This window comes from Capsella rubella, unplaced genomic scaffold, assembly GCF_000375325.1.
Source record: "Capsella rubella cultivar Monte Gargano unplaced genomic scaffold, Caprub1_0 scaffold_1, whole genome shotgun sequence".
In the NCBI taxonomy this organism is placed as follows: domain Eukaryota; kingdom Viridiplantae; phylum Streptophyta; class Magnoliopsida; order Brassicales; family Brassicaceae; genus Capsella; species Capsella rubella.
The window spans coordinates 19,525,232-19,551,932 of NW_006238923.1; the positions used below are offsets into that span (position 1 = coordinate 19,525,232).

The 26,701-nt window shown below is 36.4% G+C and overlaps 5 protein-coding genes and 1 long non-coding RNA gene across 8 annotated transcripts; 2 read left to right on the top strand and 4 right to left on the bottom strand.

Moving 5' to 3' along the window:
• Nucleotides 1-96: 96 nt before the first annotated feature.
• Nucleotides 97-4,247, bottom strand: LOC17900732 (ABC transporter D family member 2, chloroplastic). The gene is made up of 9 exons (XM_006303707.2): nucleotides 3,807-4,247; nucleotides 3,651-3,718; nucleotides 3,245-3,571; nucleotides 2,735-2,899; nucleotides 2,423-2,651; nucleotides 1,627-1,868; nucleotides 1,267-1,549; nucleotides 870-1,129; nucleotides 97-497 (listed from the first exon to the last, which is right to left on the bottom strand). The coding sequence occupies exons 1-9, from the start codon at nucleotides 4,147-4,149 to the stop codon at nucleotides 309-311; spliced, it is 2,106 nt and encodes a 701-aa protein (XP_006303769.1). The 5' UTR covers nucleotides 4,150-4,247; the 3' UTR covers nucleotides 97-308.
• A 92-nt stretch (nucleotides 4,248-4,339) lies between these two features.
• LOC17897825 (peroxisomal isocitrate dehydrogenase [NADP]) lies at nucleotides 4,340-7,763 on the bottom strand. Its single transcript, XM_023788965.1, has 14 exons — nucleotides 7,647-7,763; nucleotides 7,414-7,457; nucleotides 7,182-7,329; nucleotides 6,999-7,076; nucleotides 6,866-6,919; nucleotides 6,666-6,767; nucleotides 6,224-6,312; nucleotides 6,030-6,133; nucleotides 5,876-5,944; nucleotides 5,684-5,799; nucleotides 5,479-5,513; nucleotides 5,231-5,373; nucleotides 4,784-4,906; nucleotides 4,340-4,669 (listed from the first exon to the last, which is right to left on the bottom strand). The coding sequence occupies exons 1-14, from the start codon at nucleotides 7,693-7,695 to the stop codon at nucleotides 4,576-4,578; spliced, it is 1,248 nt and encodes a 415-aa protein (XP_023644733.1). The 5' UTR covers nucleotides 7,696-7,763; the 3' UTR covers nucleotides 4,340-4,575.
• A 2,556-nt stretch (nucleotides 7,764-10,319) lies between these two features.
• LOC17900167 (NAC domain-containing protein 86) lies at nucleotides 10,320-11,803 on the top strand. The gene is made up of 3 exons (XM_006303167.2): nucleotides 10,320-10,476; nucleotides 10,707-10,975; nucleotides 11,066-11,803. The coding sequence occupies exons 1-3, from the start codon at nucleotides 10,320-10,322 to the stop codon at nucleotides 11,552-11,554; spliced, it is 915 nt and encodes a 304-aa protein (XP_006303229.1). The 3' UTR covers nucleotides 11,555-11,803.
• A 7,782-nt stretch (nucleotides 11,804-19,585) lies between these two features.
• Nucleotides 19,586-20,874, bottom strand: LOC111828635. Of its 2 annotated transcripts, XR_002832446.1 has the most exons (3): nucleotides 20,543-20,874; nucleotides 20,373-20,457; nucleotides 19,586-20,266 (listed from the first exon to the last, which is right to left on the bottom strand). It is a non-coding gene; the product is annotated as an uncharacterized LOC111828635 (long non-coding RNA). The 2 variants fall into 2 exon arrangements; XR_002832445.1 differs by having other exon boundaries at nucleotides 20,373-20,874.
• An 839-nt stretch (nucleotides 20,875-21,713) lies between these two features.
• On the top strand, nucleotides 21,714-24,211 carry LOC17899356 (ALA-interacting subunit 3). The gene is made up of 8 exons (XM_023789293.1): nucleotides 21,714-22,011; nucleotides 22,317-22,375; nucleotides 22,471-22,545; nucleotides 22,621-22,734; nucleotides 22,832-22,902; nucleotides 23,118-23,415; nucleotides 23,520-23,809; nucleotides 23,988-24,211. Exons 1-8 carry the CDS (start codon nucleotides 21,924-21,926, stop codon nucleotides 24,040-24,042), a joined length of 1,050 nt encoding a protein of 349 aa, XP_023645061.1. The 5' UTR covers nucleotides 21,714-21,923; the 3' UTR covers nucleotides 24,043-24,211.
• On the bottom strand, nucleotides 24,113-26,167 carry LOC17898829 (ribosomal RNA large subunit methyltransferase I). Of its 2 annotated transcripts, XM_023789292.1 has the most exons (7): nucleotides 26,056-26,167; nucleotides 25,734-25,959; nucleotides 25,518-25,652; nucleotides 25,219-25,441; nucleotides 24,924-25,110; nucleotides 24,662-24,846; nucleotides 24,113-24,573 (listed from the first exon to the last, which is right to left on the bottom strand). In XM_023789292.1, the coding sequence occupies exons 1-7, from the start codon at nucleotides 26,144-26,146 to the stop codon at nucleotides 24,307-24,309; spliced, it is 1,314 nt and encodes a 437-aa protein (XP_023645060.1). In that variant the 5' UTR covers nucleotides 26,147-26,167; the 3' UTR covers nucleotides 24,113-24,306. The 2 variants fall into 2 exon arrangements, with proteins under 2 accessions (XP_023645060.1, XP_023645059.1); XM_023789291.1 differs by having other exon boundaries at nucleotides 25,734-26,167.
• Nucleotides 26,168-26,701: the final 534 nt, after the last annotated feature.

Here is a 26,701-nt window from a genome sequence, read left to right on the forward strand (position 1 = left end):
TTTAGCTCATCTTATATCTATGGGAGTATTTATTAATCGGCCTTTGATATTCAGACCAGACCTTTGGTGCACTCGTGCCTATGTTGTGTACGTATCTGTATCAACCTGTTTTTTTTTTTTTTGTTGGTTTTGAGTCATCGTCTCGACTGGCAGATTATATACAAAAAGGGTGTTTTCGACTTCAACATGTTTCTTATATGTTTCAAGAACTGGCCTCTCTCCTATCATCTACACCATGACACCAGTTGTATTTACCTTTTCTGCCTATGTAATCAATCAGGTTTTGATCCGCTTTCACTTGCCACCTCCTATTGATTCAGTGGACCGTACAAAGAATCTTTGGCATCCACGTCCTCTATTTTCCAGTTACGTTCCTCGCTCTTCGGGTCTGCCGTTGAGATTTTTAAGATCTTGTTATGGAATTTGGTTAAAGTCCGGCGGTGGCCAATGCTTATATATGTAATGTCAGCTGACTGGATCTGCTGGTACAGGAGTGCCTGCACATCAATAGGAATGAATGCCTCAACCTTAATGATGAATAAATAAACATTATGTATCATAATTCGCCAAGTTCAAGCAGGGAACCTTGGATCACATATGTAAGAAGGAAAGTGAGAAAACAAGGTATTCTAGGACTGATTGATATCGCATATTCTGAGAGATTCAAGGACCAAACGGTGTTTTCCTATTTAAATAAGCTACGGCAAGAGCAGTAGGGTATTTGGGTCAATCAGTATATCTGAGGTGCAAGAATGACGTCTCTTGTTTGGGGAGAGGATTTGTATTCTAAATTTTCTAATAAAAATTGAGTTTCATCTCTTCGCTAGCTCTTTACTCTTTTAAAAGTGAGAGGAGAAAGCAAGAAATACCTCATTAGCTTCATCTAAAGCACTAGTAGATTCATCCAGGAGCGCCAGCTTCGGCTGAGACAGCAATAACCGTGCAAAGGCGAGGCGCTGCTGCTCACCAAGTGAGAGAACACTAGACCACTCGTGTATTGAATCAAGACCACCAAAGCGATCAGCTATATGTCCAAGACATACCTTCTCTAGAGTCCGCATCAGATCATCTGTAGTCGGCTTGTTACACTCTTCATTTCCGTCGTCTCTCATCAAGAGAGGTGGTGAACCTGACACAATCAAACATTTTTTCTTTAAGTTTGAGCCTGTCGATTGGCTGGGTTATATAATCTGCTTGCATAACCTGAAATTTAACTGCAAGAGGTAAAAGAAGCGGTGTTACTAGCCAAAATTTTAAAATTCGTACCGTCTATTTTACTGCCACCAGGTGTAGCCTCCTCCGCATTTGCACTCCAAGCAGGATAAAGCAATTGCTGACGCAGAGTTCCCAGAACCATATAAGGCCTTTGTGGAAGGAACAATACGTCTCCAGAATTTCTTTTCCCTGAATTTTCCTGAGTGTTAGATTTATCCTGTGTAAAATCATCCTCAAAATCGAGGTAGAACGTGATTTTTCCTTTCCCTGACCTCCAGAGACCAGCCATTGCTCTTAGCAGGGAAGTTTTACCACTCCCACTAGGACCCATTATCTGTTACATGGCATTTATAAGTAATTTACCATCTACAAGTCACATACTTCAAACACAAATAGTCAAAGTGAACTAACCAGTAGATGATCCTTGTCATAAATATCTACAGATAAGTTGTGAACCAATGTGGTTCCATTTGTTGGTGTCTGAAGAGTAAGCTCCTCGATCTCCAGTCGCTTTTGGTTCGGCTGGGAATTGATTGAACCATTAGAGTCCGGCAGTGAAGAATCCCTCTTACTCTGATACGTCAGCTCAATCTCGTCCACAGTGTCAGAGGGATCTCTGAAGATGTTGTTATCCAAAAGATCATCAAATTCACCTGTATTGTAAGAAGGCTAGATATGGTTAAATGTGTAAAAGGAGAATCCCACAAGCTACAGCAAATGCAGGTTCGCGTTTAGCCATCAAAGTTGATTGTAGAATAATGGAACTTTGTGATTAAATTGTACATAAGGAATGATTTAGACACAATATCAAACAGGACAAAGAACAGCTGTCTTTTCATCTGGCCTGTCATGAGAAAACTAGAACCATCGCTAACTGCCCATAACAATCTCAACTGTTACAGACACATGTTTTTGGGGTCTTTACTCTTAGATATTATAACACAAAGCTACTACCATACAGTCTAGACTGTTATCTATATAAAGAGGCCCATAACACACAGGAAAATAACTTCTACTACTACAACTACACATTTCAATGTAAAGAACATCCCACTATTTAACTATCTATTTTCACCATAAGATAACAGAAATAATAGAGAGGAGCATACTGCACTAATGTTCTAATAGACTAAGGTCTCGTGTAGAATGCATGTGCAATCTGTATGCAACAAGTAGTATATATATACAGAATTCATGATCAATCTACCTAGTCGATCAATGACAGCAGAAAAAGAACTGATAGCTTGAAACTGGTAAACCACGAGCGAAAAGTCTCCAAGGATATGATTGAATGCTGACACTGACTGGTTAATGACACCAAACTCAATCTTCCCAGAGAAATACATCGGGGCAACAACAGCAACTGGAAGAATCTGAATGAGGTAGCGATATCCATCAGTGAAGAATTCTAGGTTTCTAGATGCTATCAGCAGTTCCTGCAGGTGAAAAAAGAATGACTCATTGTCCAATCTAGGGATAAGAAAGATTGAGTTTCACTGAGGGGGAAGTAATTTTTTACCGTTAAATTATCAAAAGCACTTCTGAAACGCTGAAGCAGAAGCTGCATTTCATTCTGTTCGCCTCCGTAGAAAGCAATTGATTCAGCATTTTCCCTCACTCGTACAAGGCTGTAACGAAAGTCAGCCTCTTTCTTTTCTTGTAGAAAGTTGAGATTCACTAGTCCCTGAACTCAAGAGGGAATGTTGATGAAAATCACAGGACAACATGGAACAGGAAGAGAAAAAAGTGACCAAGGGGATCTAGTAATTTCGTAGGCTTAATATGATTGCAATAATATTTTATACGATGTGTACATAAACTGCTACAGATTTAACCCAAAAAAAAATGAACTGCTACAGAGAATTGTAAGACAAAGGGTTGAAAGCCAAAATTTGAAACGGAAGCAGAATTGAGAGAATCACTGATATGTCTGGCAAGACACTGGACCAGATTTCTAAGTTTCGAAACAAGATGATATGTCTGATTCAGCAGCTCGGTTACATATGCTAAGGAAGAAAAGTAAATATACCTTGCCAAGAAAGACGCTGATGGCTGTTCCGCCAAAGGAGTAGAGCAAGAGAACCAGGAAGAGAGGAGGATAAATGGTGAAGAGGATGTTGCTAAAAGAGATGAGGTCTATGGTGGCATTGACGAGCGTCAAAGAGAAAGACAAGGCAGTTCCAGTAAAGGAACTCAAATCGTCAACAATGCGCTGATCAGGATTGTCAATCATAGACTGAGACTGGATCTTGTAAAAGGTTTGGTCTTTAAGGTAGCGCTGCAGGTAATACTTGGTCATCCATGATCTCCATCGCAGTGATAAAGTCTCTTTCGTAAAATCCCTGAGCACAAAGAACTGCAAAATCCAAGAAAAGAGAAGACGATGATGGCTTGGCTTCTTTTAATGTTTAACGGAGGAGGGTGTGGAAGCTCACCGGAATTCCGCCGGCGAAAGCACAGAGGTAATAGAGCAGCTGCTTCGTGAATTGCTCTTGGTCTTTGTCTTTTTGAACGAACACAGGGAAACGAATTATAATTAACAGAAGAGGAGGAGAGGGAGAGAGAGAGTTGAAGAAGAGAATGATTCATACTGGCAAGAGAATTGTAGAAATCACGGCCGAGGAAATTGAAGCCGACGCTAATGCCGGTGGTGGCGAGAGTTAGGGCGAAGACGGCGGCGAGACGAAGCCTGGCTTGATCTTTGTCCTCGGAAAACCAATAAGGCGACGCGACTTTGTAGAATTTCTTCCACAGAGTCTTCAACTCCGATGCCTTATCCGAACGAACTGACGGTTGCGGCAACAAAGAGGAAGAGGAGATGGTTCTGAAACGGAGAACTTTCTTCCGATGAACGTTTCCGATCGATTCATGGCGGAGGAGAAGCTGGGGACAAGAGGTGAAAACGGGAGCGGTTGTTAGCAACATCATCATCATCTCCTCCGTCGTCTTCTTATTAAACCCACAGCATAGTCCTCTCTCAAAGGACCCAAGGAACAAGGCATTCCTTAATTTTTAAAGCTCAACCATTCATTTTGTTTACCACACTCTTCTTCCTTGTATGATAGATATTAGATAGATATTAGATAGATAGATAATAATACAAAAGAAGAAGAGAGGCAAAAGATAGTTACAAAGCCATTTATGATTTTACAGAATTCAACCCAAGAGAAAGAAAGCTAAACAGATGCATTTTTATTACGATTCTAGGCTTAGGAAATTTTACCCATGTACAATATTTTCTTTCTCTCTTTATTTTGCCCTTTTTCAAGGTTGAGTTCTTCTCCACGTAATAATAATGTATGCTACTAGACGGCATCAGATCAAACATCACGCTTTTCAGATTTACATTCATTCTTCTTCTCACAGTTTGGAGTTGCCTAACAGTCTTCTTCTCAGCTCCCATGCCACCGCATCAATGAACTCTTCTGTATTCACATACTGATCCCTCCTAACCCTGTTCATTGTAGACAAAAAAAAAAAAAAAAAAAAAAAAAACTTACTATCCAATCTTTCCAAACCTTTTACTAGGTCCATCAACCACAACTCTCTCCTGTGGTTATGGTCTTACTTGGGTCCGTGGATCAGAAGGGCTAGATCCTTGGTCATTTTGCCAGACTCCACTGTGCTCATGCAAGCTGCTTCTAGTTTCTCAGTAAAGCTCAACAGTCCGGCATTGCTGTCCAGCTTTGCCCTGGTAACATCACATACCAAACATCTTTTAAAATGAGCTCAACCAGTTTTCAGAGACTTTCAAGTTTCAAGTCAACTTAAGGCTAAGGTATGGCAGAAAACCTAAATGGTTTTTTTTTATGGACCAACTAAAACCTAATGGTTTATATGTTCAATGAAATCTTATAAAGCGACAAGAAAGGACATCTTACTACAAACAATCCCGGATAGACTAACTAACTACTGTATTTTTTGCCACTTCCAAGCACGCGATTGGATGTTCTCCAGGAGTAGCATCAAGCACTACCAGGTCTGAAAATGTTCAAACACAGTGGAAATCGGCTACCTGTGGGCAAGGCCTCTGGACCAAGCAAATATTGAGGCTATGCTGTTGGTGCTTGTTTCACCGCCTTTTTGGTGAACTCTGTAGTGGCGGGTAACTGTTCCATGAGCTGCTTCTGCTTCAATGGTCTTTCCATCTGGACAAACCTGTAATATTTCTCAAATTTCATATAGCAAATAGCAAGATACGCAGGAAACATGTTAGCATGATAAAGACCAAAAACTTTGGCCGAGGCCGGTATCATTTCATACCAACACCGATGTCATCATCCCCAGAGATCCATAACCTGCAGCCGGGAGCAGAAACATTGTTTCATGAGAATTAAGATCGAAATTCCTGTCCCCACTAAGATCAAAAGTTAAAAGAAAAGAACCATGATCCAAGACCAAAATTGCATTTAACTAGGAGGCCAAAGATTTCAGTCCCTATAAAGATCTCAAGTTTAAGGGAAAAAACCTTGGGCTAAGAAATCGCTCTGTACATCTCCATCATAGTTCTTGCACGCCCAGACGTAACCCCCCTCGCTCTTCATGGCATACGCAACCATATCATCTATCAAACGATGCTCATACCTGAATTTAATTAACTTTGTTAACAAGTTTGCGTGGTGAGCTGAAATAGAATGAGCTTATAACATACACATCTTACCATATCCCTGCAGCTTCATACTTGGATCTCCAATTAATTTCATAAACCTCTTGGAATATATCCTTGAATCTTAAAAAATTTTGAAAAGGGTATTCTCAGGGCAGCATGACTAGATCTTTCAGTGAATTTTCGAAAAATGAAGGAAAATTCACACCTTCCATCGTATGTTTTGAGGATGGTGTTTTTTGTAGAGAGGTAAAGTGGCCACTTTTTCTGATAAGCTGTGTACATTGAGGACTCGGCAAATGCACGAATAGACTGTTCATGACCAAATAGGGCCACCATATCAACTATATGCTATGCAAGTGCATTATACACGAAGGAGAGGACTCTTTCAATAATAATTACCTCATCAGTGTTATACATGGCTAAAGCAACACCTCCACCAGTGAAATTGAAGACTTCGAATTCTGTTTTCTGAGAAGATCCACTTGGCTCTGCAAACGTAAGATATGATTTCTAAAGTGAATGAGTGAATGAATACACTTCCACAGGTAGGTAAACTCATACAGAACGGTCCCTCCATTATATTATTCATTGAAAATTGAGTTGATGGATTAGTCAGGTCCTCAACTTTCAACAATTCGTGGTAGTTGTGAGTTCACTTAATTTATGTGTTAGCTCCATATATAGCTTCTCTAACAGTGTGTAGTCTAATGAGGCAGCTGTACCCGACGTAGGGAATCAACTGAAGAAAACATGTGCTCGGATTTACCTCTAACTAAAAAGGTACGCATTCACCAATCATGCTTTCAGTTACAATATCAAATAAGAGAAGGAGAAGATTTACCAAAAACCATTTTCAGTTTCCCTGGCTCATTAACAATGATATCAGTGGCTCTGTACTGATCACCAAAAGCATGCCTTCCGATACAGATTGGCTTCGTCCATCCTGTAGAAAGGAAAGCAGAGGGATTTGTTTTGCTCTACATGGTGCAGGTACAGAAAAGGGGTCTAGCGACCCATACAAAACAGCAGCCGTGGACAAACCTGAAACAATACGAGGGATGTTTCTGCAAATGATAGGTTCCCTGAAAACAGTACCTGCAAAAATACAAAAATGATCTTAGAGCTTTGTAAATTGAAGAACGAATTGCCTAAGTTTTAGGAGAATAAAACTGACCGTTTAAAATGTTCCTTATAGTTCCGTTAGGACTCCTCCACATTTTCTTTAATCCGAACTCCCTAACACGAGCTTCATCTGTTGTCGAATAGTAATTTCCGAAAGCAGACTGTTGTTAGTAAATTAGAATAAGCACACCTCATTAATGAAAAGTTGCAAAGGTTCAAGGATGCAAAGACATACCCGGAGTAATTGTTGCACACTTAATAGCCACGTTATACTTTAGAGTAGCTTCAGCACTCTCTATAGTAACCTTATCATCAGTGGAATCGCGGGTAGGCAGTCCAAGATCAAAGTATTTGATATCCAGCTCCAGGAAAGGGAAAATAAGCTGTAAGGTTCTCAGAGGTTAATTAAAAAAACAATTTGAAACTGTGCTCTCAAGATTTTTAAAAAATGGTTTATAGATTTTTACCTTGTCTTTGATGAATTTCCAGATAACTCGAGTCATTTCGTCTCCTGCGTTGTGCACAGAAAATTAAGAATTTCCAGGAACTAGAACTTTATATGAACAAACACACACACGCAAAATCGATACTATACGCGTTCCCGGAACAGAGACGAACACATGTACTCCGATCTAAGCAAATCAATCAATCAGAATAACAACGGGATTTGAGTCAATTGAATTGTTCGAACAACACTTACCATCCATTTCAACAACGGGGTTGGCCACCTTGATCTTCTCGAATTCCATCTTTTGCCTGACCCCGAAGAGATATGATCTGATGGGGGGCGAGTGAAATTGAATATAGTAGTGGTTTTTTTAGTGTGAACGGATCAGCTCTGCTCCGCCATGAAAGAGAGATGAAAACAGCACTCTTGGGCCACACTCTTCCAAAAGCCCACTTCTATATGGGCCTTATTTTGCAATTATAAACCATCCATTCCATGAGTATTTTTTTTTTTTTTTTTGTATATATATATACCCTCCTCGGCCGCAGTGATTAAAATAAAAGTAATACTGTAGTAGTCAGTTAAGCTTTGATAACAGTAAAGTAATCATTCAAAATCTTACAACTGACTAGTAGTAATTAAGATCTGCTTTGGCTAATTGAATAATGAATCAATCTCCCAAATGAATGATAATCACGAGGTGGTGGTCCTGTTCGATAAATGAGAGTAGAGTATAGTTTAGGGAATTAGTAGTATTTAATTTTTTTTTAAAAAGAGGTAACGATGATGAGTGTGACCGCTTTAACAGGGGTAAAAACGAGATTTAATGCATGGAGCCATGGAGAAAAGCAAAAGGCAATGCTAAGTTTTTTTTTAATATGTCATTTTCATTCTGCTATTGAGATGTGTGAAAAACATGATGAAAGCATGAAGAATCTCTCCAAACTAAGGGAGACACAGGGATTCGATCTTGTGTGTTTATTTATTTAAAGGTTTTTCTTTTTTTGCCTTCGATCAAAAACTAAAAAAAAAAATTAGATGAAGAAAAAGATTAGTATTTGGATCCGACATGTAGGGAATCAGATACTACGCTTACTTTTTTTCTTAGGAAGACTCTTCTTCTCTCTCTTTCTTCTCGTCTTTTAGAAGAACTGTGATTGATGTTGATGCTAATGTTAATGTTGATGTTGATGGATGATGGTGATGTATGATCATTTAACCGAATTTGAGAGAAACAAACAAAAAAATGGTGTATTATCTTAGCAATGTCACACTTAAGGTTTTAAACTTCATTTAATTGTACATGTTGGTTCTATTTTGCTACGCTAGATTTTTTTAATATAAGCTTGAAAAAAATATATTTAAAAACTGATTACTTATAGAGATATACATGGCAAATGAAAATATAAAGGGTAAATAGATTTTTAGATGCTTAATATAGAGAGCTATATTCGATTCCCCTTATATAGATCGTGTCAAAGGTTGCATGTCTTTAGTAAGCTTGCATGTTAGCTTAGCTTCCTCTCGTGGTCTTTATTAATTAAACAATCCACATTACTTGCCTTTCGTATTTGCTATGCAAATTATGTATACACATCGACGTTACTAATTGTCAGACATTAATTATTTAATTTTGTTCATAGAGACTTGACTCGATTTGTGACCAAAAAAAAAAAAAAAAGTGGTGAAACATTGGGGCATGGCAGTTGATATCGCAAGTGAAACTGTTAAAAGCATCTTTCAGTTTCTTCTTCTTCTTTTTTTCTCGCTCTCTTTCCCAAGCTATTGGTGACCACATCTTAAAGCTAACCTAAAAATGTCATTGTTATTCTTTCTTACAGAAAAAAAAAGAAAAAAAAAAAGAGAATGTCGTCGCAACTTGTTTACACCCTTAGTATAGCTCATTTCCTTGAATAAACGTTTGGTTACTTCATTGAGTAGAATGAAAATTGTGTATATGAGAGTAGCTAGATCGATAGAGTTACATATATACATGAAGTGAAGATGTCATATAGTATATTTAAAAAATTGTTTTTTTTGGGATCGAGGCCGAGAGAGTCGAGGCAAAATAGATTTGACCGTGAGTAAGTAAAATTGAAGAGCCGATAGAAAGAGAGTCAAAGATTGTGTGGGAGTAATGATGTAAAAGAGTCGAACAACGTCTTTAATCCATATGTAAAAGGGACTAAAGAAGCCTCCCAACACTATAAAGCCAAAGTCGACTTAGATGCCTCTGCTTTTTTATTCCCCCTTCTTCTTTTTTTTTTCTTTTTTTTTTTTTTTTTTTGTGATGAATTCAATATCTATCAAGACCAATAATAACAACATAAAATATTACAACAAACTGTCAAACCGAAAAGAAAAGAAGGAAAAGACGAGAGTGTTTAGGTGTCGCCAGGTAGATTTGGTTTGAGATGAGAGAAGGGTCCCCCTAAACATTGAAAGCCTTCATTTTTGGTTTAAAGCTATGTTAACTAAACAAATTATTATAAAAAGATTGAACGCGTAACATACATACACATCCATGAATGCATACATATATATATATATGTGAGATCTTGTGAAAATGGAGCCTCCTTGTTAACCTTTTCCCCTCTAGGGTTTTCACACTTGCAGCAGAATCTTCAAAAGCTAGAGTTCAATATTTGTTTTAATACTGGTTCAAAAATAAATGTGATGAGTATTATGACAAACACTGACCAAAAAGCAAACCCAAAGTAAGACAAAATATTAATCTCAGAAGATGCCAATCCCATGGCATACTTTTACACATTCCCATATCATATACCTCCTACGGTGTCTCGCTTTCTCTTTTCAATTATATATATATAGTCTCCTTAATTTCATATATTGTACGAACATCCTCCCTACCCACTATAGTCTCTTTCATCTCTCACTTCATTTCTACCACATCTACTACTTTGAATGGCCCCTATGAGTTTGCCTCCAGGATTCAGGTTTCATCCCACAGATGAAGAGCTCGTTGCGTACTATCTCGATAGGAAGGTCAACGGCCGAGCCATTGATCTTGAGATCATCCCAGAAGTTGATCTCTATAAATGCGAGCCATGGGACTTGCCTGGTACCATCCAAAACTCTCTCTCTCCCTCTCTCTCTCTCTCTCTAATTATAATTTATATATATATATATATATATATATGGTTCATTCAGCTTGTTTATATATCAACCTCTAGCGTTATAATTACACATATATTCACTTGACATGATGCAATATATATATGATATTGATGATGGGTTTTGTTTAATCGAATTAGCTAGTAACCATATTTAATCTGATAATATGGGGAACAGAAAAGTCATTTTTGCCGGGTAACGACATGGAATGGTACTTTTATAGCACAAGGGATAAGAAGTATCCGAATGGGTCGAGGACGAACCGTGCTACCGGAGCAGGTTACTGGAAGGCCACAGGGAAAGACCGTACTGTAGAATCAAAGAAGATGAAGATGGGAATGAAGAAGACGCTGGTTTATTATAGAGGAAGGGCTCCTCATGGCCTTCGTACTAATTGGGTGATGCATGAATATCGTCTCACGCACGCCCCTTCCTCCTCCTTGAAGGTAAATTTTTTTTTTTTTTCACATGCACAAACTAATTAATAATTATTAAGATATAATTAATCTAATTATGATGTAACGTACGTTAAGCAGGAGTCGTATGCATTGTGCCGAGTGTTTAAGAAGAACATACAAATTCCAAAGAGAAAAGGAGGAGAAGAAGAAGAGAGCACTAGTGTGGGAAAAGATGAGGAAGAAAAAGAGGAGAAGAAGTGGAGAAAAGATGATGGTAATTATATCGAAGACGAGAGCCTGAAGAGAGCATCCGCAGAGACATCTTCATCAGAGCTCACTCAAGGGGTCCTTGTAGACGAAGCAAACAGCTCATCTCTTTTTGCCCTTCATTTCTCATCCTCTCTTCTCCACGATCATGATCATCTTTTCTCAAACTACCCTCATGATCATCAGCACCAGCTTCCCTACCATCCTCCTCTTCAACTCCAAGATTTCCCTCAACTCTCTATGAACGAAGCAGATATTATGTCGTCAATCCAACAAGAATTTCAATGCAGAGACTCTATGAACGGGACACTTGACGAGATCTTTTCCTCTTCTTCCACTAATTTCCCCGCTTCCCTTTGAAAAATCCATATCTTATTATATTACATCATCCATTTCTTTTCTCAACTTATATTATATATCATATATATGGTATGTTACTTATATATATCTCTCTTTTTTTTTTTCTTCTAAATTATTGGTTTGGCTGATGCAAAGGGTGGGTATTTGTGGAGTTACTCTTTCTACCACAAAAAAATTGGATTCTATTAATTTTTTTTCCTTATGTTTTTGTAGTGCATGGTACTAATTACTATACGTGCTCGTTAGAGTTGGTTTTTTCATATGAGGGAAAACGGAAGTAACACATTACACATATGTAATCGACATCATTTAATTCATTGATTTGCATATCACTAGTCCAGTTATAAACTTTAAATCTGGCCTACCAAGTGAACTGAAAAATCTTTTGGATTTTTTTTGGATCTCAGATCAACAAATTAAATTACTAAATTATAACAGCTTGAATTGGGAATTTTTAATCAACGTCCTCAAAGCGATAGAGCTTCCTGCTCTGTTCATGAACTGGATTCTGGAATGCATTTCAACAACTTCATTCAACATTGCTTTTAATGGAGAACTGTTGGGTTTCTTTCCAGGTAAAAAGGGGTTGAGACAAGGTTACCCTATTTCTTATTTGCAGTTTGTTTTAGCCATGGATGTGCTTTTTAAACAGCTTGAAAAAGGAGTTCTATCCCCTTGTTACCCACCTTAGCTTTGCTGACGATGTGCTAATCTTTTTTGATGGTTCTGAATCTTCCGTAGAGGGTATTCTTCAGATTCTTGATCAATTCAGGATCACTTCTGGGCTGGGGCTCAATAAAGATAAAACGGCTCTGTTTACTGATGGTGGGAATATTCAGGATCTTCATGGTATTTCTGAAAGGGCTGGTATTAGATGTGGTTCCTTCCCTGTCCGTTACTTCGGTGTTCCATTGACTTCCAAAAAGCTAGTGAGACAAGATTATCAACCGTTATTAGATAAAATCTGAAGGAGGTTTCACGCTTGGTCAGTCAAAAAATTATCTTTTGCTGGAAGGCTTCACCTCATTCGTTATGTTATTTAGTCAACCATCACTTTTAAAACACTGCCTCCCCCGTCTCCTGATATTATTAATCCCTCTCTCGAGGATGACCAGTTTCTTTGGAAAATTGGGGACAGTCATCCTTCCTCGAAATTCTCCACAGCGGACACTTGGGCGTTTTTGAACCCTCCTGGCCCGGAGGTTGATTGGCATCATTATGTCTGGTTTAAAGGGAATATCCCCAAACATGCCTTTTCTCACTTGGGTGGCTGCTTGTTAACGTCTTCATACTAGAGATAAACTATTGAGGTCGGGTCTCCTAGTTCCGCCCAATTACCTCCTCTATAATACTCATGATGAATCGCTTTAGCATCTATTTTTGATTGTGCCTTCTCTAATGAGGTATGGTCTTTTTTCTCATCTAAAGCTCATGTTTTTCCTCCCCGTCTCTTTGAACATAGGCTTAGATGGATGAAAGACCCCAGCCAGAACACTAATATCGCTTTAATCCTCAAACTACTTTTTCAAGCTTCCATTTACTCTATTTGGAAGGAGAGGAATTGTAGATTTCATTCTCAGTCAGTCCTTACTCTAAATCTTAGTGTATCTATACTATTAAAAGGAAAGCATTATTTATCTTGAAAGCCAAACACAATTAAAAATAAAAATAACATTTTATGTAATCCTAAACCTATAACCAAACAGAATTAATGACAGCAAAATAAATAATTTTAACAGAAAATCCCTACTATAGTAAAAGAGAAGTACAAATACTCTCTCGGGTCGGTTTTAAAAAAAAAATCCGACTTCCAAATCGGATCTTCTCAATAAAATTTGAACGGAAGTTATTGCTATATTAATCGGACATTAAAAGCTAATAATGTTTTGGGCCTTCTTCTTGGCCTTAGATAGTTATACTAGCGACTTCTCTGTCTCGTGCGTTTTCAATATACCAAAAAACAGAATATTCCAAGAACTTTACCTAACAATATTCATAATATCTTTCCTTCAATAATTATTACGCATTAAAGCGTAATTTCAACAGCATTGAGTATGATATAGTAACTAAGTGAATAATATAACAACTTTTTCGTATCTCCTAGAATTACGAACCAAGATTTTCCTAAATTTCGATTTCAATAACGACAAAATCTGACTACAAGACAATTTTGATTGAAAAAAATAAATAAATTGGGTAAACATCATCCACTAAAATTCAGTAATGGGCCAAAAGCCCACAGTTATTATTAATTGTTCTTATTATGGAAAACAAAAAGGCTTCATAATTGTCAACAAAACCTAAACTTTTATATTATAAAATGTGGATTTAGGCAATATTAATTTATTAGGGCATCTCCAACCTTGAACCCTTAAAAAATGTGTATAATAATATTTTATTATAAATTACAATTAAATAAAAGAGAGAGAGAAAAATAAAGAAAGAGAAAGAAAAAGAGAGGAATGCGAGAGAAGAGAGAGACAGAGAAAGAAAAAAATGTATGTTTGCCACAACCAATATTATTTTGCCACGTCCTTTAGCAACCGCTCTTTAAAATCTTTTAATAAGGAGCGCTCTTTATCATTTAATTACATTTACATTTATTTTAAATCAACATAAATTCTAATTTTGACTTAAGGATCCCTCTTTGGAGATAGTCTTAGTGTTTCCGTAATAAGGATTTGAGAAGCCATCGTTAATATTGGTAAAAAAAAGTAAACATGAACAAAAATATAAATTGTTGTCAACATGATGATACAAACCTACTAAAGGTTCAATTTAGAAATATAAACACATACTTCATCAATATTACTTAGCAAAATAACAGTTTAGCTTAATAATGTTATAAATATTACATACAATTAGTTACTAACTTGAGTATATAAACTTTATTAAACCCACATTAACTTAATAAATGTTTCAATTGTATAACACCAACAATCTTTTATCCCCAAATGCCATTTTCAAAACATCGGAAAATTAAGCTCATACGGGAACCACGCTATCATATTCTATTTTAAACGTTAAATTTTCCAACCCAACACAATTACATACTTAAAATAAAACATCAAATTTTACAATCGACATTTGAAAGAAAAAAAAAAAACAAAACCAGACAATTTTCCCCCGCGCTGTAGCGCGGGTCCGAATCTAGTAAATATATTAAAAAAGAATCTCTTAAAAAGGAAACAATATAATATCATTTTAACAGAAAATATCTTTGTACCAAACATTTCTTATGGTGCAATTAGAATTAAATAATTTAGAAAATCATAATATATTTCAAGATCTCTTGAAAAAAAAAAACAAATATAGTGTCATTTTAACAGAAAATAAATTTCTAATCAAACATTCCTTATGGGGCGTTTAGCGTTTAATAATTTAGAAAATCCTATTACAAGAACGCAACTTTGAGAATCCATACAATTTCTTATTAATTATTTAGGAAATAGATTTAATTATTAAAATTATAAAAAAGAAACAAGATCTCCATCCCTCACAATTAGTATTAATCATAACTAATATAAAAAAATTAATTACATACTTTGTAATATTTTAAAAAACGTTTCAAAATTAAAAAATTGTAAAGGAAATCATAAACAAAATCTAAATACCAAAATTACTACTCTCCATAACTAATATAACAAAGCAATTAAAAAAACGCCATACCATTTACCACACTTAAAGATAGGTAACATGATTTTGTGTTTATATATAACAAATCAATTTATATCATAGATACTAATCATTAAGTTCAAAATTTCAAAACTCAATAATTTCCAAAACTAACAAGATTTTTGGCAGATTTAATTTCAGAATGTGTAGACAGAAAATAGTATTAAAAACAAACAACATAAAGAAAACATGATAGATTCAGATTTTTTTTTAATTTATTTTCTTATTTTTTTGGTTATACTGTATTAACCGAAAATGATAAAATTAACATTACATATAATTAGTACATACTATAACTATTAGATGGAGACAATAAAACTGAGGAAACAAAATTGTGGATATTTGGATAGTTAATTCAGTTTCAACTTTCAAATATCAAATAACTGGATGATACGGAAACATGAAATTTTAATAGCTTAATTTAATTTCAACTTTCCTTTTTATTGTAAATATTAGGATATGAAATAACGGTTACATAAAGGAAATGTATAATTTAGAAAATTAAAACCATTATCTAAACTATTCCTAATAAAATAAAAGAGGAAAATTTGGAGTAACGAGAATTTTGGGTAACGTAAATTCAAGCAGGACAGATGTGGACCTACTATTTATTAATTCGACTACATGAGATAACATGTTCGGAAAGAAAAACAGTAATTCGAAAAATAAAAATCATTATCTAAATTATTTTCATAAAATAAGAGACAAAAATTTAGGATAACGCGAATTCAAGCAAAACATAAACGGACTTACCATTTACTAATGTAGATTATGCATAATGGATCTTTTACATGTTAAAATTATTTTAATTTGTTGCGTAGCATACATAGCAGACGAGTTTGACTCGCTTGACAAATATATTTAGGTTATCTAGGAAGGGACGTTTTTTTCCTTTGTTTTCATCCGGTTTGATAGTTCACGGGTTTAACGGAAGTTAAGCTGATTACTAATCTGGTTCACATTCAATCTGGATTAGCTATCCTGTCGATTCAAAGTTTATTGTGAAGCGATTATTATTTCAAACATTCATAAACTTAATAAAAACAGACCAATATATGTTTATGTTATAAATGTTATACGAAATAAATATATCTACAAATAAGTCTCAATCATTGACCTATTTTCATTTGTTGGACTAAAATTCACGATCTCAAATAGATAAATTATTATTAAAACCATGGTTATAAGATGGGAAAACATGACATATCTAGGAAAGAACGAGACGAGACGGGTTCCTGTCCTAAAATAAACAAACCACCTTTTTTACTTTTTTTTTTTAATGTAGTTGATAACAAAACCAAATCCTATCTTTTTTTCTTTCTAAACTGAATAAATTACAATAAATATTGAACTGGTACGAATTCAGATTATGAATTTGAATAATATTCCTAATATAATTACATTTATAAACATAACATCACATGTACGTAATATGTTGCAAACATGATAGCAAACTTAGTTTTTGAAATCAATTCCGCACGTACGTGCGGGTCCGAATCTAGTTAACATTTAAATCTAAATCAAAATACACTTAATACACTAAGAATCGTATGTTATATAAAGAAAAAAATGGGGTGGAAGAGGCGATTACGTGGCAGAGTATAATTGGGTGTGACTATAAATATATAAATGAAATTTTTTTTCCTTTTCTTCATTTTTCTTCTCTCTCTCTCTAAGAGATTTCTTTGATTCTTCTCGAAACGGACGATGTGGCCGGAATCAATCATCTCCGGCCATCGTTTCCGGTAGATGATGAAGTTGACCTAATCGACGAGCAAAGCAAATCCAAATCGGGTTATGTACACCAAATCGATTCGGAATCGGCTTCGGTTGTTCGAAATCGGAGTGTTGGGAGTACCATTCGGCATTACAAGGTATGTATTTGCTTCTGATTGTTTGAATTGAACTGATTTTAAGTTTTAACAAATAAGGGTTCTTGCTAGTTGGGAAATTAGGGTTTCGTGATTTGGGGGAAAGGGAATATTCGTTGTTAAGGCTTTAATTAGGGTAATTAAGCAACAATTTGAGTGTGTGTATGTATTGTAAGGTATGATTTTTTGATAAACTAAGGTTGATTAAATCCGATAATTGCTACGTCAGTTTTTTTTTTGGTGTGGTTAATTGTTTCGATAATAATTAAAAAAATTAAAATTTTAATCCTAAGATCCACTAGTTAAGAACCCACCAATGATCTTGCATAAAAACATATAAACTTAATTCAACTTCTTAACATCACTTTACTCAATTAAATTACTAAATATATTATAAGATTCATTTTTAAGGATTGCCCATTGATGATGCTCTCAGACTTCTCGTCCCCCTGCACCGCTCATTGTGGATATTAAAAATTCCATAAGGACCAAATTAGACCCTCTCTCAAGAGCCCATATCTATACTCCTCCTACTGTTTCGTTGTTGTCTACTTGGTTTCAGGTTTTTCAGCCTTAATCTTGTTTGTGGTTAGGTGAGTAGGTAAGCTCTTGTCCTTTTTCTCGTTTCGCAGCTACTTCTACTCTGTAATCAGTGTTTGTTTAATGGAAAGTTAATTAAAATATATATATACTTAGAGAAATACCTTTAAATACCATAAAATATACTTTTCTTTTTTTCACTAATAGCACTAATTATTCAATAGAAATACTATTTTTTCCATATGTTATAAACTTAAAATGAATATAGGTTTTGCAATCTCGTCATCGACTTCTCTTCGATCTCCTCTATCGTCATCTATCGTCTGATGAAGCTTATGCGATCTAGGTACGGCGTCATTTGTCTTCATCTTCTTCTTCTTCTTCGACGTCGTCAGTTTCATATTTCTCCTTGAGAAGTGAATCGATTTTGCTCAATCGACTATGTTCAGCTAATTGTGTTCCAACGTTGCCGATCTCTGCGTAGCTCAACGTCGTTGATTTCATAATTATTCTTACAATTTCAGATTCTGCTTAAGCGTTGCTTTGATGAAGAATGAACCAACTTTGATAAAGTTAATCGATTATGATCAATTGTAAAGATATATTGCTTTGGATTTTCAAGGTGATTTCAAGTTTGATTAGTGTGTACCAGTCCTAGATATTTGATTTGGGTTACATTTGTGTATCTTAAGCTGTGATTGTTTGAAATTCCATGAATATTGTTAGGTCCTACTCCTTTTGTGAGATTGAAAACAAAATGATAAAGGAGGCTGAGATTTTGCAATTGACTCGAAAAGACGAGGATCACTTAGTGAAGTAGATGAGAATGTAACGTAGATGAGAATGTAACGTCTATAAGGTTTTAGCGAAGATTGTCTTTGAAAATTTCATACTCGATTGTTTACTTAATGATATCAACTTAGTTAGGGGATTCCTCCAAGTACTCTAAATTACACGAAAGCCTTCCTGAAATTTTAAGGAATTTAAGAGAACATATAGCAATCTCAATCATAATTACCTTAACAGTTGTTAACATCATACAAGTACCAAAAGAGTTTAAACATGTTTCACAAGCAAACTAAATGTCTAAACAATAGATAAAATAAAATGAAACATATTTCTATGTTAACACACCCCTTAAATATGTCAAAAGCCAACTTTCATCTTGTGTGTCATCTACAGTTACATCACGTTGTTTGGAGAAATGTTCAATCACCAACGAGGACATTCAATCTTCTTCATTAGAAAAAGACTACAATTTGGTGATGAAAGTCTTCATGTATTTTCAAGAATTATTCTTGAGTTTTAAAACTCGACACATAAACAATCCAACAAGTGATAAGAGTAATAACATGGTATAAGTGGCTCATTGGAGTTCAAACCAAAACATTTTAAGTAGAATCAATAAAAGTAACATGGCATTATGTGAAACAATTTAAATACTTCAAGAACATCGAGTTTTAGGACTCATCACAAAGACACTTATACTAAAATTACTATGTAACATTAAAACGACCAAGTCAAGTAGAGTAACCAAAAAGCTACAATTAGAAAATATAGCATATAGCCAAACTCTAGCATCCCCAATGTATCCAACAAAACTAGCATCACAAGTTATACAAAGAAGAAAATCTACTATAGTAAACTAGTTTAGAAAGACTTAATCGTTACATTAAGAAGGAAAACCACATCAAATAATATACTGAAATTTCAGTAGAAAACATCAGAATCTACTGCAATTTCAGTTGAAAACTTAAGAATATACTCTTTTTGCACTCGACTGGTTTAGTGTTGGATACGTACTTTAGATCTGATACACCTTGCCCAAGGGAGTTTCTTTCTTCTCTATAACATTATAGATAGAAAAATAATCATCTTCCACACACCAACAACGAAGTGCAAGACAATACAATATAGTAGAAATTTTTCTTTTATGAACCCTATATACAAACGTTTCGTTATTATCATTACTATGCACCATATGACTCAAAAGTTAAAATCAAAACTATGGGATTCAAAGTTTGCTATGATCAACATTGTAGTAAAAGATACTTACATGAGATATAATGCACACCAAGTATAGGACCGAGAACAAGAGTGATCGAATACTTTGAATCCGTGGTACAATCCGTGGAGAATGATTCGTATCATTAGGTGGTTGATGACAAAATCTGTATTGGCTTCTCTTCGGCTAGTACTTGGGAGGCCGTCAGACCTAGAGCCTCTCCGGTGGACTGGTATGGCTCAGTCTGGTTCAAAGGAGCCACGCCGAGACTCTCCTTCAACATGTGGACATCAAACTTGAACCGCCTCCCCACTAAAGCCAGGCTATCAACCTGGGGAATGAATATCAACACAATATGCGACCTCTGCTCCCTTCACCAGGAAACAAGAGACCATCTGCTGCTTCACTGTGATTTTGCTTTGTTCATTTGGAAAAAAGTCAAAGACAGGTTGCAACTACCATCCATTTCCCTTCCTACATGGTCTGATCTCTTAAGCTGGACTCGTGTAGAGAATAGGAGATCCCCGCCTACTTTGAGAAAGCTGGTCGTCCACTTGGTGATCCACGCCATTTGGAAACAGAGAAACAACGTCCTGCTTAACCAAACTCACATTCTCCTATCTGTGATTTTCAAAGGAATTGACCGGGAAATCAAGAACTCCATCACGACAAGAAGACTTAAAAAGCATTTCAGAAAGCTTATGAGCCGTTGGCTGGCGTGACTTACCTTTGTTGTATCCTAGGGTGCTTATTGTGGTTCTTGTTTTCCTTTTTTTACCAAGAACTCAATGCATTAGGTTGTAAAACCATCTCTTCATTTTATATGATATTTGCACTTTAGCGAAAAAAGAGTGATAGAATAACCAACATAGAGATAAAATACCATTGATTCCTTACTTAAACCATAAGATGCTAACTCCAATTCTCCGTACATCGACCATAAACCTTCTTCCATCACTGCAATAATTCAATCAATCGATCCAAGTTATAGCAAAAGATCCACTTAGTTTGATGAAAAAGGAAAACATTGAAAAGCTTTCAAAACCATAAATTGAAAACACCCTAAAAGACGACCAAACTATGTCAACATTAGACGAAGTGAGGCAAGGTATATCATATCTCCTGGTGAATTGAGAAGATAGTGACTAAGGCGAGATGAGATGAAGCTCGAATATGTAATGTCTCGAATCCAAGCAAGGTGATGAGACAAAACGAAACAGCGAGTTCACAAATTGAAATAATGGTGTACCAGCGACAAGAGACCGGCAGTATGACGAGAATCCGACAACCTTTTATCTGATCATTTGGGTTAATGAAACTGGGGTTATGTTATTTATGGCACAAAGCCACAAAACATAAAATCATGGTATTAATGAAAATCTTTTCATTGGATACCATCTTTTAAGTTTTGTTTTTTTTCCCAAAAATACCACAATTTATTTTTTCTTCTAAAAATACCACAAAAGTTTTATGTTTTAATAAATACCATAAACATAAAAAGTTACATTTTGAAGATGTAGTTTTGTTTATGTTTGGGTTGACTATTTACATTTAGGGTATAATTTTTAGGGGTAGGATTTAATGTTTAAGATTTAGAAATTAGTTTTGAATGATAAAAATTTAAGTTTTTGTTTTATGGTATTTTTGAAAATACTTTATTTTAATGATATTTTTGAAAAATAAAATTTAGAATAGTATTTTTGGAAAAGTACCTATTCTTATGGTATCTATAGAGAATTCTCTTATATTAAATTAGGTCCACATATTTAAGACGGGTATAAAAATATCAAAATTAATTTTCTACCAAAAAGAAAATATCAAAATTAATTGAATTTAAAAGAAGTTTCTGGATATTGATATTAAATTTTATTTATAGTTTTGAGAAAGTCAAAATAAAGAGATGAATTTAAAGATGTGCTAATATTATTTTTTCAGTAATATAACGGTCCAAATTTGAAAAAAAACATTACTAGAATCCGAAAATCGAACCCAGAAATTTGATAACGTAACAAAATAGATTAAGCCCATTGCAAAGCCCATAAAATGGGCATTTCATTTGACGTCACTATGACCGGAGGATCTTTTACCTGCTTCCGTTGAGGACGACGACGAATCTTCGTCTTCGTCTTCCTCTTCCCCTTCTCCTTCCTCCTGATTCTAAACTTCTCCTCCTGATTTCTCGCTGTCAGATTCGCCCTTTTTCCTCCAATCTCTCTCTCCCTAGATTCCGGAATAATTCCCACAAGGCTTGGCTTAGTAATCGTCGTTCTTCTCCGCCATGAGTTCGAATACGGCGTCGTCTAGCGCGGGGGCAGCCGGATCGGTAGATTCTTCCGCCGCCAGGAAGAATTCGAAGCGACCCAAGTGTAAATTTATCTTCATCCCTTGTCAACATTCTTCTGATTATTTTTTATCTGGCTTATCGTTGACTCTTGTGTCTTATTCGAATTGGATCAAATCTTCCCTGGACTCCTCGCTTGTTTAATCGTATAGTTGCGTCTCTATACCGCTTTAAATTTGATATTTTACTGTGATCGCTGATTTAATTTTAATTTGGTATCCGACATTCTTCAACCGCGCAATTTGTTTTAGCAAAACTTTTCATGATTAGAGATGATTAGGCAGCCATCTTCAAAGCCATGGCTAAAATCTGTGCAAATAACTTTTGCAGATTCCAAGTTCACACAGCAGGAGCTTCCAGCTTGCAAGCCCATTCTCACCCCTGGTTGGGTTAGATTTCTTCGTAATCTCTACTGATGTTTCAGAGATATCTGGTTTCTGTAGGTAGTGCAACTAATGCTCCTTTTTCTTACATCTTTCCGCAGGTCATTTCGACATTTTTGATAGTCAGTGTTATCTTTATTCCCCTTGGAGTTATTTCCCTTTTCGCTTCCCAGGATGTAAGTGCGACTTATACAATTGCCACTCCTCAGATTCTCTTGCATATCTCAAATTCTTACATCTCCAATCTGTAGGTTGTGGAGATTGTTGATCGGTATGATACTGAGTGCATACCGGCTCCTGCTAGGACTAACAAAATTGCATACATTCAAGGAGGTGGAGATAAAGTCTGTACTCGAGATCTTAAAGTGAGTTCCTTATGCATCAACCTTTTTTTTTGCTCGTTGGGATTTGATCGACTGTTGCATTTGTTGTTTACTCTCTTTTCTCCTCTGGCATTCTTAGGTGCCAAAGCGTATGAAGCAGCCTGTCTATGTTTATTACCAGCTTGAGAACTTCTACCAGAATCACCGAAGGTATATAACACCAGTTAGCAAGTATGCCTCAGCATGTTGTAGTTTTCGTATTGGTACGGGACTAAGTGTTAGACCTAGAATGGAAGGTGTGGCTTCTTTGTGGATATCAACACGGATAGCATGGAGTAGGCTGGGATATGGACTGATGTGTATATGTAACTTAGATTAGTCAAGTTTTTGTAGCTCTTGCTCATCCGATGGTGTCTATGAAACAGGTATGTAAAAAGCCGAAGTGATTCACAGTTGAGAAGTCCAAAATACGAGAATCAAATAAGTGCATGCAAGCCGGAGGATGACGTGGGTGGGCAGCCGATTGTGCCCTGTGGTCTAATTGCTTGGAGTCTATTTAATGACACCTACGCATTATCAAGAAACAATGTAAGCCTAGCTGTAAACAAAAAAGGTATTGCATGGAAGAGTGATAAAGAGCACAAGTTTGGGAACAAGGTCTTCCCCAAGAATTTCCAGAAGGGCAATCTCACTGGTGGTGCTACTCTAGATCCAAAAATACCTGTAAGCCCTTCAATACTGGAGATTAGTTCATTTTGCCATTGATATTACATGGATGCTGCTTAAATTGTCTGCTGACATCTTTCTTCCTTTTGTCATGTGTGCAGCTCAGTGAACAAGAAGATCTCATAGTGTGGATGAGAACCGCAGCATTGCCAACATTTAGAAAACTTTATGGAAAGATAGAGTCTGACCTCGAGATGGGTGACACCATACATGTTACGCTGAAGAACAACTATAACACTTACAGTTTCAATGGGAAGAAGAAGCTTGTTTTGTCTACTACGAGTTGGCTGGGTGGGAAGAACGATTTCCTCGGTATTGCTTATCTGACAGTTGGTGGGGTTTGTTTCTTTTTGGCCCTCGCATTTACCATCATGTACCTTGTGAAACCCAGGTACGCACATCCTTCAAATGCAGTTGTTGTCGTGATGGTATCCTTCCATTCAAGAGTTGAATTTCTGCTAAATTCTGGTTATAAGACTGTTATATATGCCAATAATAATAATAAAGTATTCTCCTGCATACATCCACAATGTTGTCATGCTGAGTAATAAATGTGTTCTTTGTTTTAGGCGACTTGGAGATCCATCCTACTTGTCTTGGAATAGAAATCCTGGAGGTCGGTAACAAGCTTGGAGAGGGAGAGGGAATCTGCGTTTGTAAATCTTATCCATCCATGTATACATACATTGTAAACTTGCTTGCAAAATGATTAATTTGGTGAGAGCTTAATCTCCACACAATACTTTGTTGTTGTTGTTGTTCCAAACAGTTATAAATATATTACTTTTGTCTCCAAATCTGCCTCCTAAATTTTTCTAACCATACATAGTATTAGTTACAAACTAGGGACAAAAGTTATGAACTTGATGTAGCAACAACTTTCGGCAATCAAAGCACCCGAAGCAGAACATTAGAGAGATATTGGCCTTGAGGGTAAGATGGATCGAGTGGGTGGTCAGACGCAGCTCCTGCCTCCCTCACAACAGTGATCTTCCTTCCTGCCATTGCTGCAGCGCTCTGAAGAATCCCCAAGAACTTCCCACTCTGCGTCATCGCACCTGAACATGAGCATGTCATCATAAGACCGCCACTTCTTGTCAATCGCATTGCCAACGAGTTGATATTTTTGTACATTCCTGCCGCGTTGTGCAAAACCTAGCATCCATCCACATTGATGCAATCTCATTTATGTAACGACAAGCATCCGACATCCACTATATTTTAAGAAAAGAAGGCAAGTCACCTTTTTCCGCGGAGCTAGCTTAGGAGGGTCTAGGATCACGATGTCCCACGTCTCTTCCCTTGACAGAGCACCCTTCATGAATTCTGTTAAATCTTGTTTGAAGAAAACAACCTTCTCCGGATTTATACTGTTGAGGAGTACATTCTCTCTAGCGAGCCCCAAAGCAGGTAAAGATGAATCAATGCCTGAAAGTGTTTTGATCAGAAGATTACGAAGACAATGGTTAAGGTGGGTCAGTAGGAGGGAAGGTATAAAAATGTACCGACGACGTTAGTAGCATCTCCTCTCGCTGCATTTAGTGCAAATCCACCACTATAGCAGCAAAGATCAAGAACTCTTTTCCCAGCAGAGATAGTTGATATGAAGTGACGGTTTTCGCGTTGATCTGTGTAGAACCCTGTCTTCTGTCCATCTAGCGAAACTGAGTAAGAGATTCCGTTTTCCACGACCTGGCATAAGAAAGAACATCACTCAGCTCACACCCCTGTAATGCTTACATATTCATGAAGACATCTGAAGAGGAGAGAAAGACCTGATTAAGGCACCAACCACCGTACCATTGATCTCTGCGGGAGAGTAGATGATTGTGTTTGTTTCAAACTTGAGATATCAAAACCATCTTCTTTAAGAACATCAAGAGACGGTCTCCAGTTTATATGATTAATTCCATCGATTGATCTTAAGCAACTCTCCACTTCATTCCTGTACTTTTCAAGCCAAGCTGCGGAGGATGCTACCACAGCTACATCTCCAAACACATCCACAATCAATCCAGACAATCTGTAGCAGAGCAACAAAATAGGACCAGAGATCGAGAATATGAGCATTAAAATGAGTTCAGTCGGTAAAAAAATACCTATCTCCTTCACTGTTCACAAGACGATAAGCGTTAGTTTTAGCCGAGGGAAGTCCCAAGCTCTTACGCAACTGAACTGCTTCGGCGATTCTAGTTTGGAGAAGCTTCTCAATGTTCAACGCACAAGAAGGATCTCTACCAGAAGCCAAGAAGATGGATCAAAGATTCTCAAACGAGAAGTGTAGAAACTTGATTGCATTAGGATAGAAATGAGACCTGGTGGATTCGTGTTGAAGCTGCATAAGGCGAACGCAGAACATAGAAACAGAGTTATACAAACCCCAACCAATGGGATTCTCTGTGCCATCAGCGACAATGACAACATCTCCGGTCTGAGGAGGCGGTTTCCCAATGATCCTGTCTACGGCTCCACTGTACACCATCGGACTTCCGTCTTTGAAGAGCTGTGTCTTGCCCTTTTTAAGAACCACTTTGGCAACACCTGAATTTACAATTCTCCACTTTATGAAAGTAAATGTAGAGATAATAGTTGCAGAAACTGAAGAGACAGAGAGAGAGAGAGAGAGAGATGTTGGACCTTGAGGGCGAGAAGAAGCAATCTGGGAAGAAGAAGAAAAAAAGAGAGAGTGACGGAGGCGGGAGGGAAGCTGGAGCACACCGAGCATCATCGTCGCGCATTTCTTTGCTGCAGCTTGGGTGGATAGGCTATTTTACTCATAAACCCGCTAATGGGCCACAGGTATTGATATATTTTATTGGGCTCATTTTAGCTTAGGGGGAGTCTGTTACACATTCTTGCTTATTTTATTAAGACTCTAAAAACAATTCTAGCTTATTTGATCAAGACTCTGATGAGCTTAAAATCACTTACCAATGAATCGTATAAAAATGAGATGATATTTAGAAGATTCAAGGTAGATTTACAGAAGAAATTAGGAAGAGCTGAGAGAATAGAGGACGAAGACGATAACAACATTGTTTTTGATCTAATTCGATAACATTACAGAGATAAATAGAAGGATAGAACCACATACCCTACATGGCTACATCCCATTAAGTAACTAAACGAGGTCCATAATGCTCAGCCTTTGATACTTTTTTTTTGCTAAACTGTTAATATTCATATTAATGAAAAGAGTAGATATTACATAAGCTAATATCCACAAGAAAGTGTAATCTTGGCAAAAAGAAATAAAAACAAGATTACAATACGCTTTGGTTTA

Coding starts and splice junctions, on each gene's coding strand:
- LOC17900732 (XM_006303707.2), bottom strand. CDS start 4,149: ATGATGATGATGTTGCTAACAACCGCTCCCGTTTTCACCTCTTGTCCC. Junction 2,652..2,734: donor GTGCTTTTGATAATTTAACG/GTAAAAAATTAC, acceptor TTTCACCTGCAG/GAACTGCTGATAGCATCTAG. Junction 1,550..1,626: donor ATGACAAGGATCATCTACTG/GTTAGTTCACTT, acceptor GCCATGTAACAG/ATAATGGGTCCTAGTGGGAG.
- LOC17900167 (XM_006303167.2), top strand. CDS start 10,320: ATGGCCCCTATGAGTTTGCCTCCAGGATTCAGGTTTCATCCCACAGAT. Junction 10,477..10,706: donor CGAGCCATGGGACTTGCCTG/GTACCATCCAAA, acceptor TATGGGGAACAG/AAAAGTCATTTTTGCCGGGT. Junction 10,976..11,065: donor CCCCTTCCTCCTCCTTGAAG/GTAAATTTTTTT, acceptor TACGTTAAGCAG/GAGTCGTATGCATTGTGCCG.
- LOC17899356 (XM_023789293.1), top strand. CDS start 21,924: ATGAGTTCGAATACGGCGTCGTCTAGCGCGGGGGCAGCCGGATCGGTA. Junction 22,546..22,620: donor CCCTTTTCGCTTCCCAGGAT/GTAAGTGCGACT, acceptor TCCAATCTGTAG/GTTGTGGAGATTGTTGATCG. Junction 22,735..22,831: donor TCTGTACTCGAGATCTTAAA/GTGAGTTCCTTA, acceptor TGGCATTCTTAG/GTGCCAAAGCGTATGAAGCA.
- LOC17898829 (XM_023789291.1), bottom strand. CDS start 26,146: ATGATGCTCGGTGTGCTCCAGCTTCCCTCCCGCCTCCGTCACTCTCTC. Junction 25,653..25,733: donor CTTCAACACGAATCCACCAG/GTCTCATTTCTA, acceptor GGCTTCTGGTAG/AGATCCTTCTTGTGCGTTGA. Junction 25,111..25,218: donor CTCTCCCGCAGAGATCAATG/GTACGGTGGTTG, acceptor TTCTTATGCCAG/GTCGTGGAAAACGGAATCTC.
- LOC17897825 (XM_023788965.1), bottom strand. CDS start 7,695: ATGGAATTCGAGAAGATCAAGGTGGCCAACCCCGTTGTTGAAATGGAT. Junction 7,077..7,181: donor GTGTGCAACAATTACTCCGG/GTATGTCTTTGC, acceptor ATTCGACAACAG/ATGAAGCTCGTGTTAGGGAG. Junction 6,313..6,665: donor GAAACTGAAAATGGTTTTTG/GTAAATCTTCTC, acceptor TTACGTTTGCAG/AGCCAAGTGGATCTTCTCAG.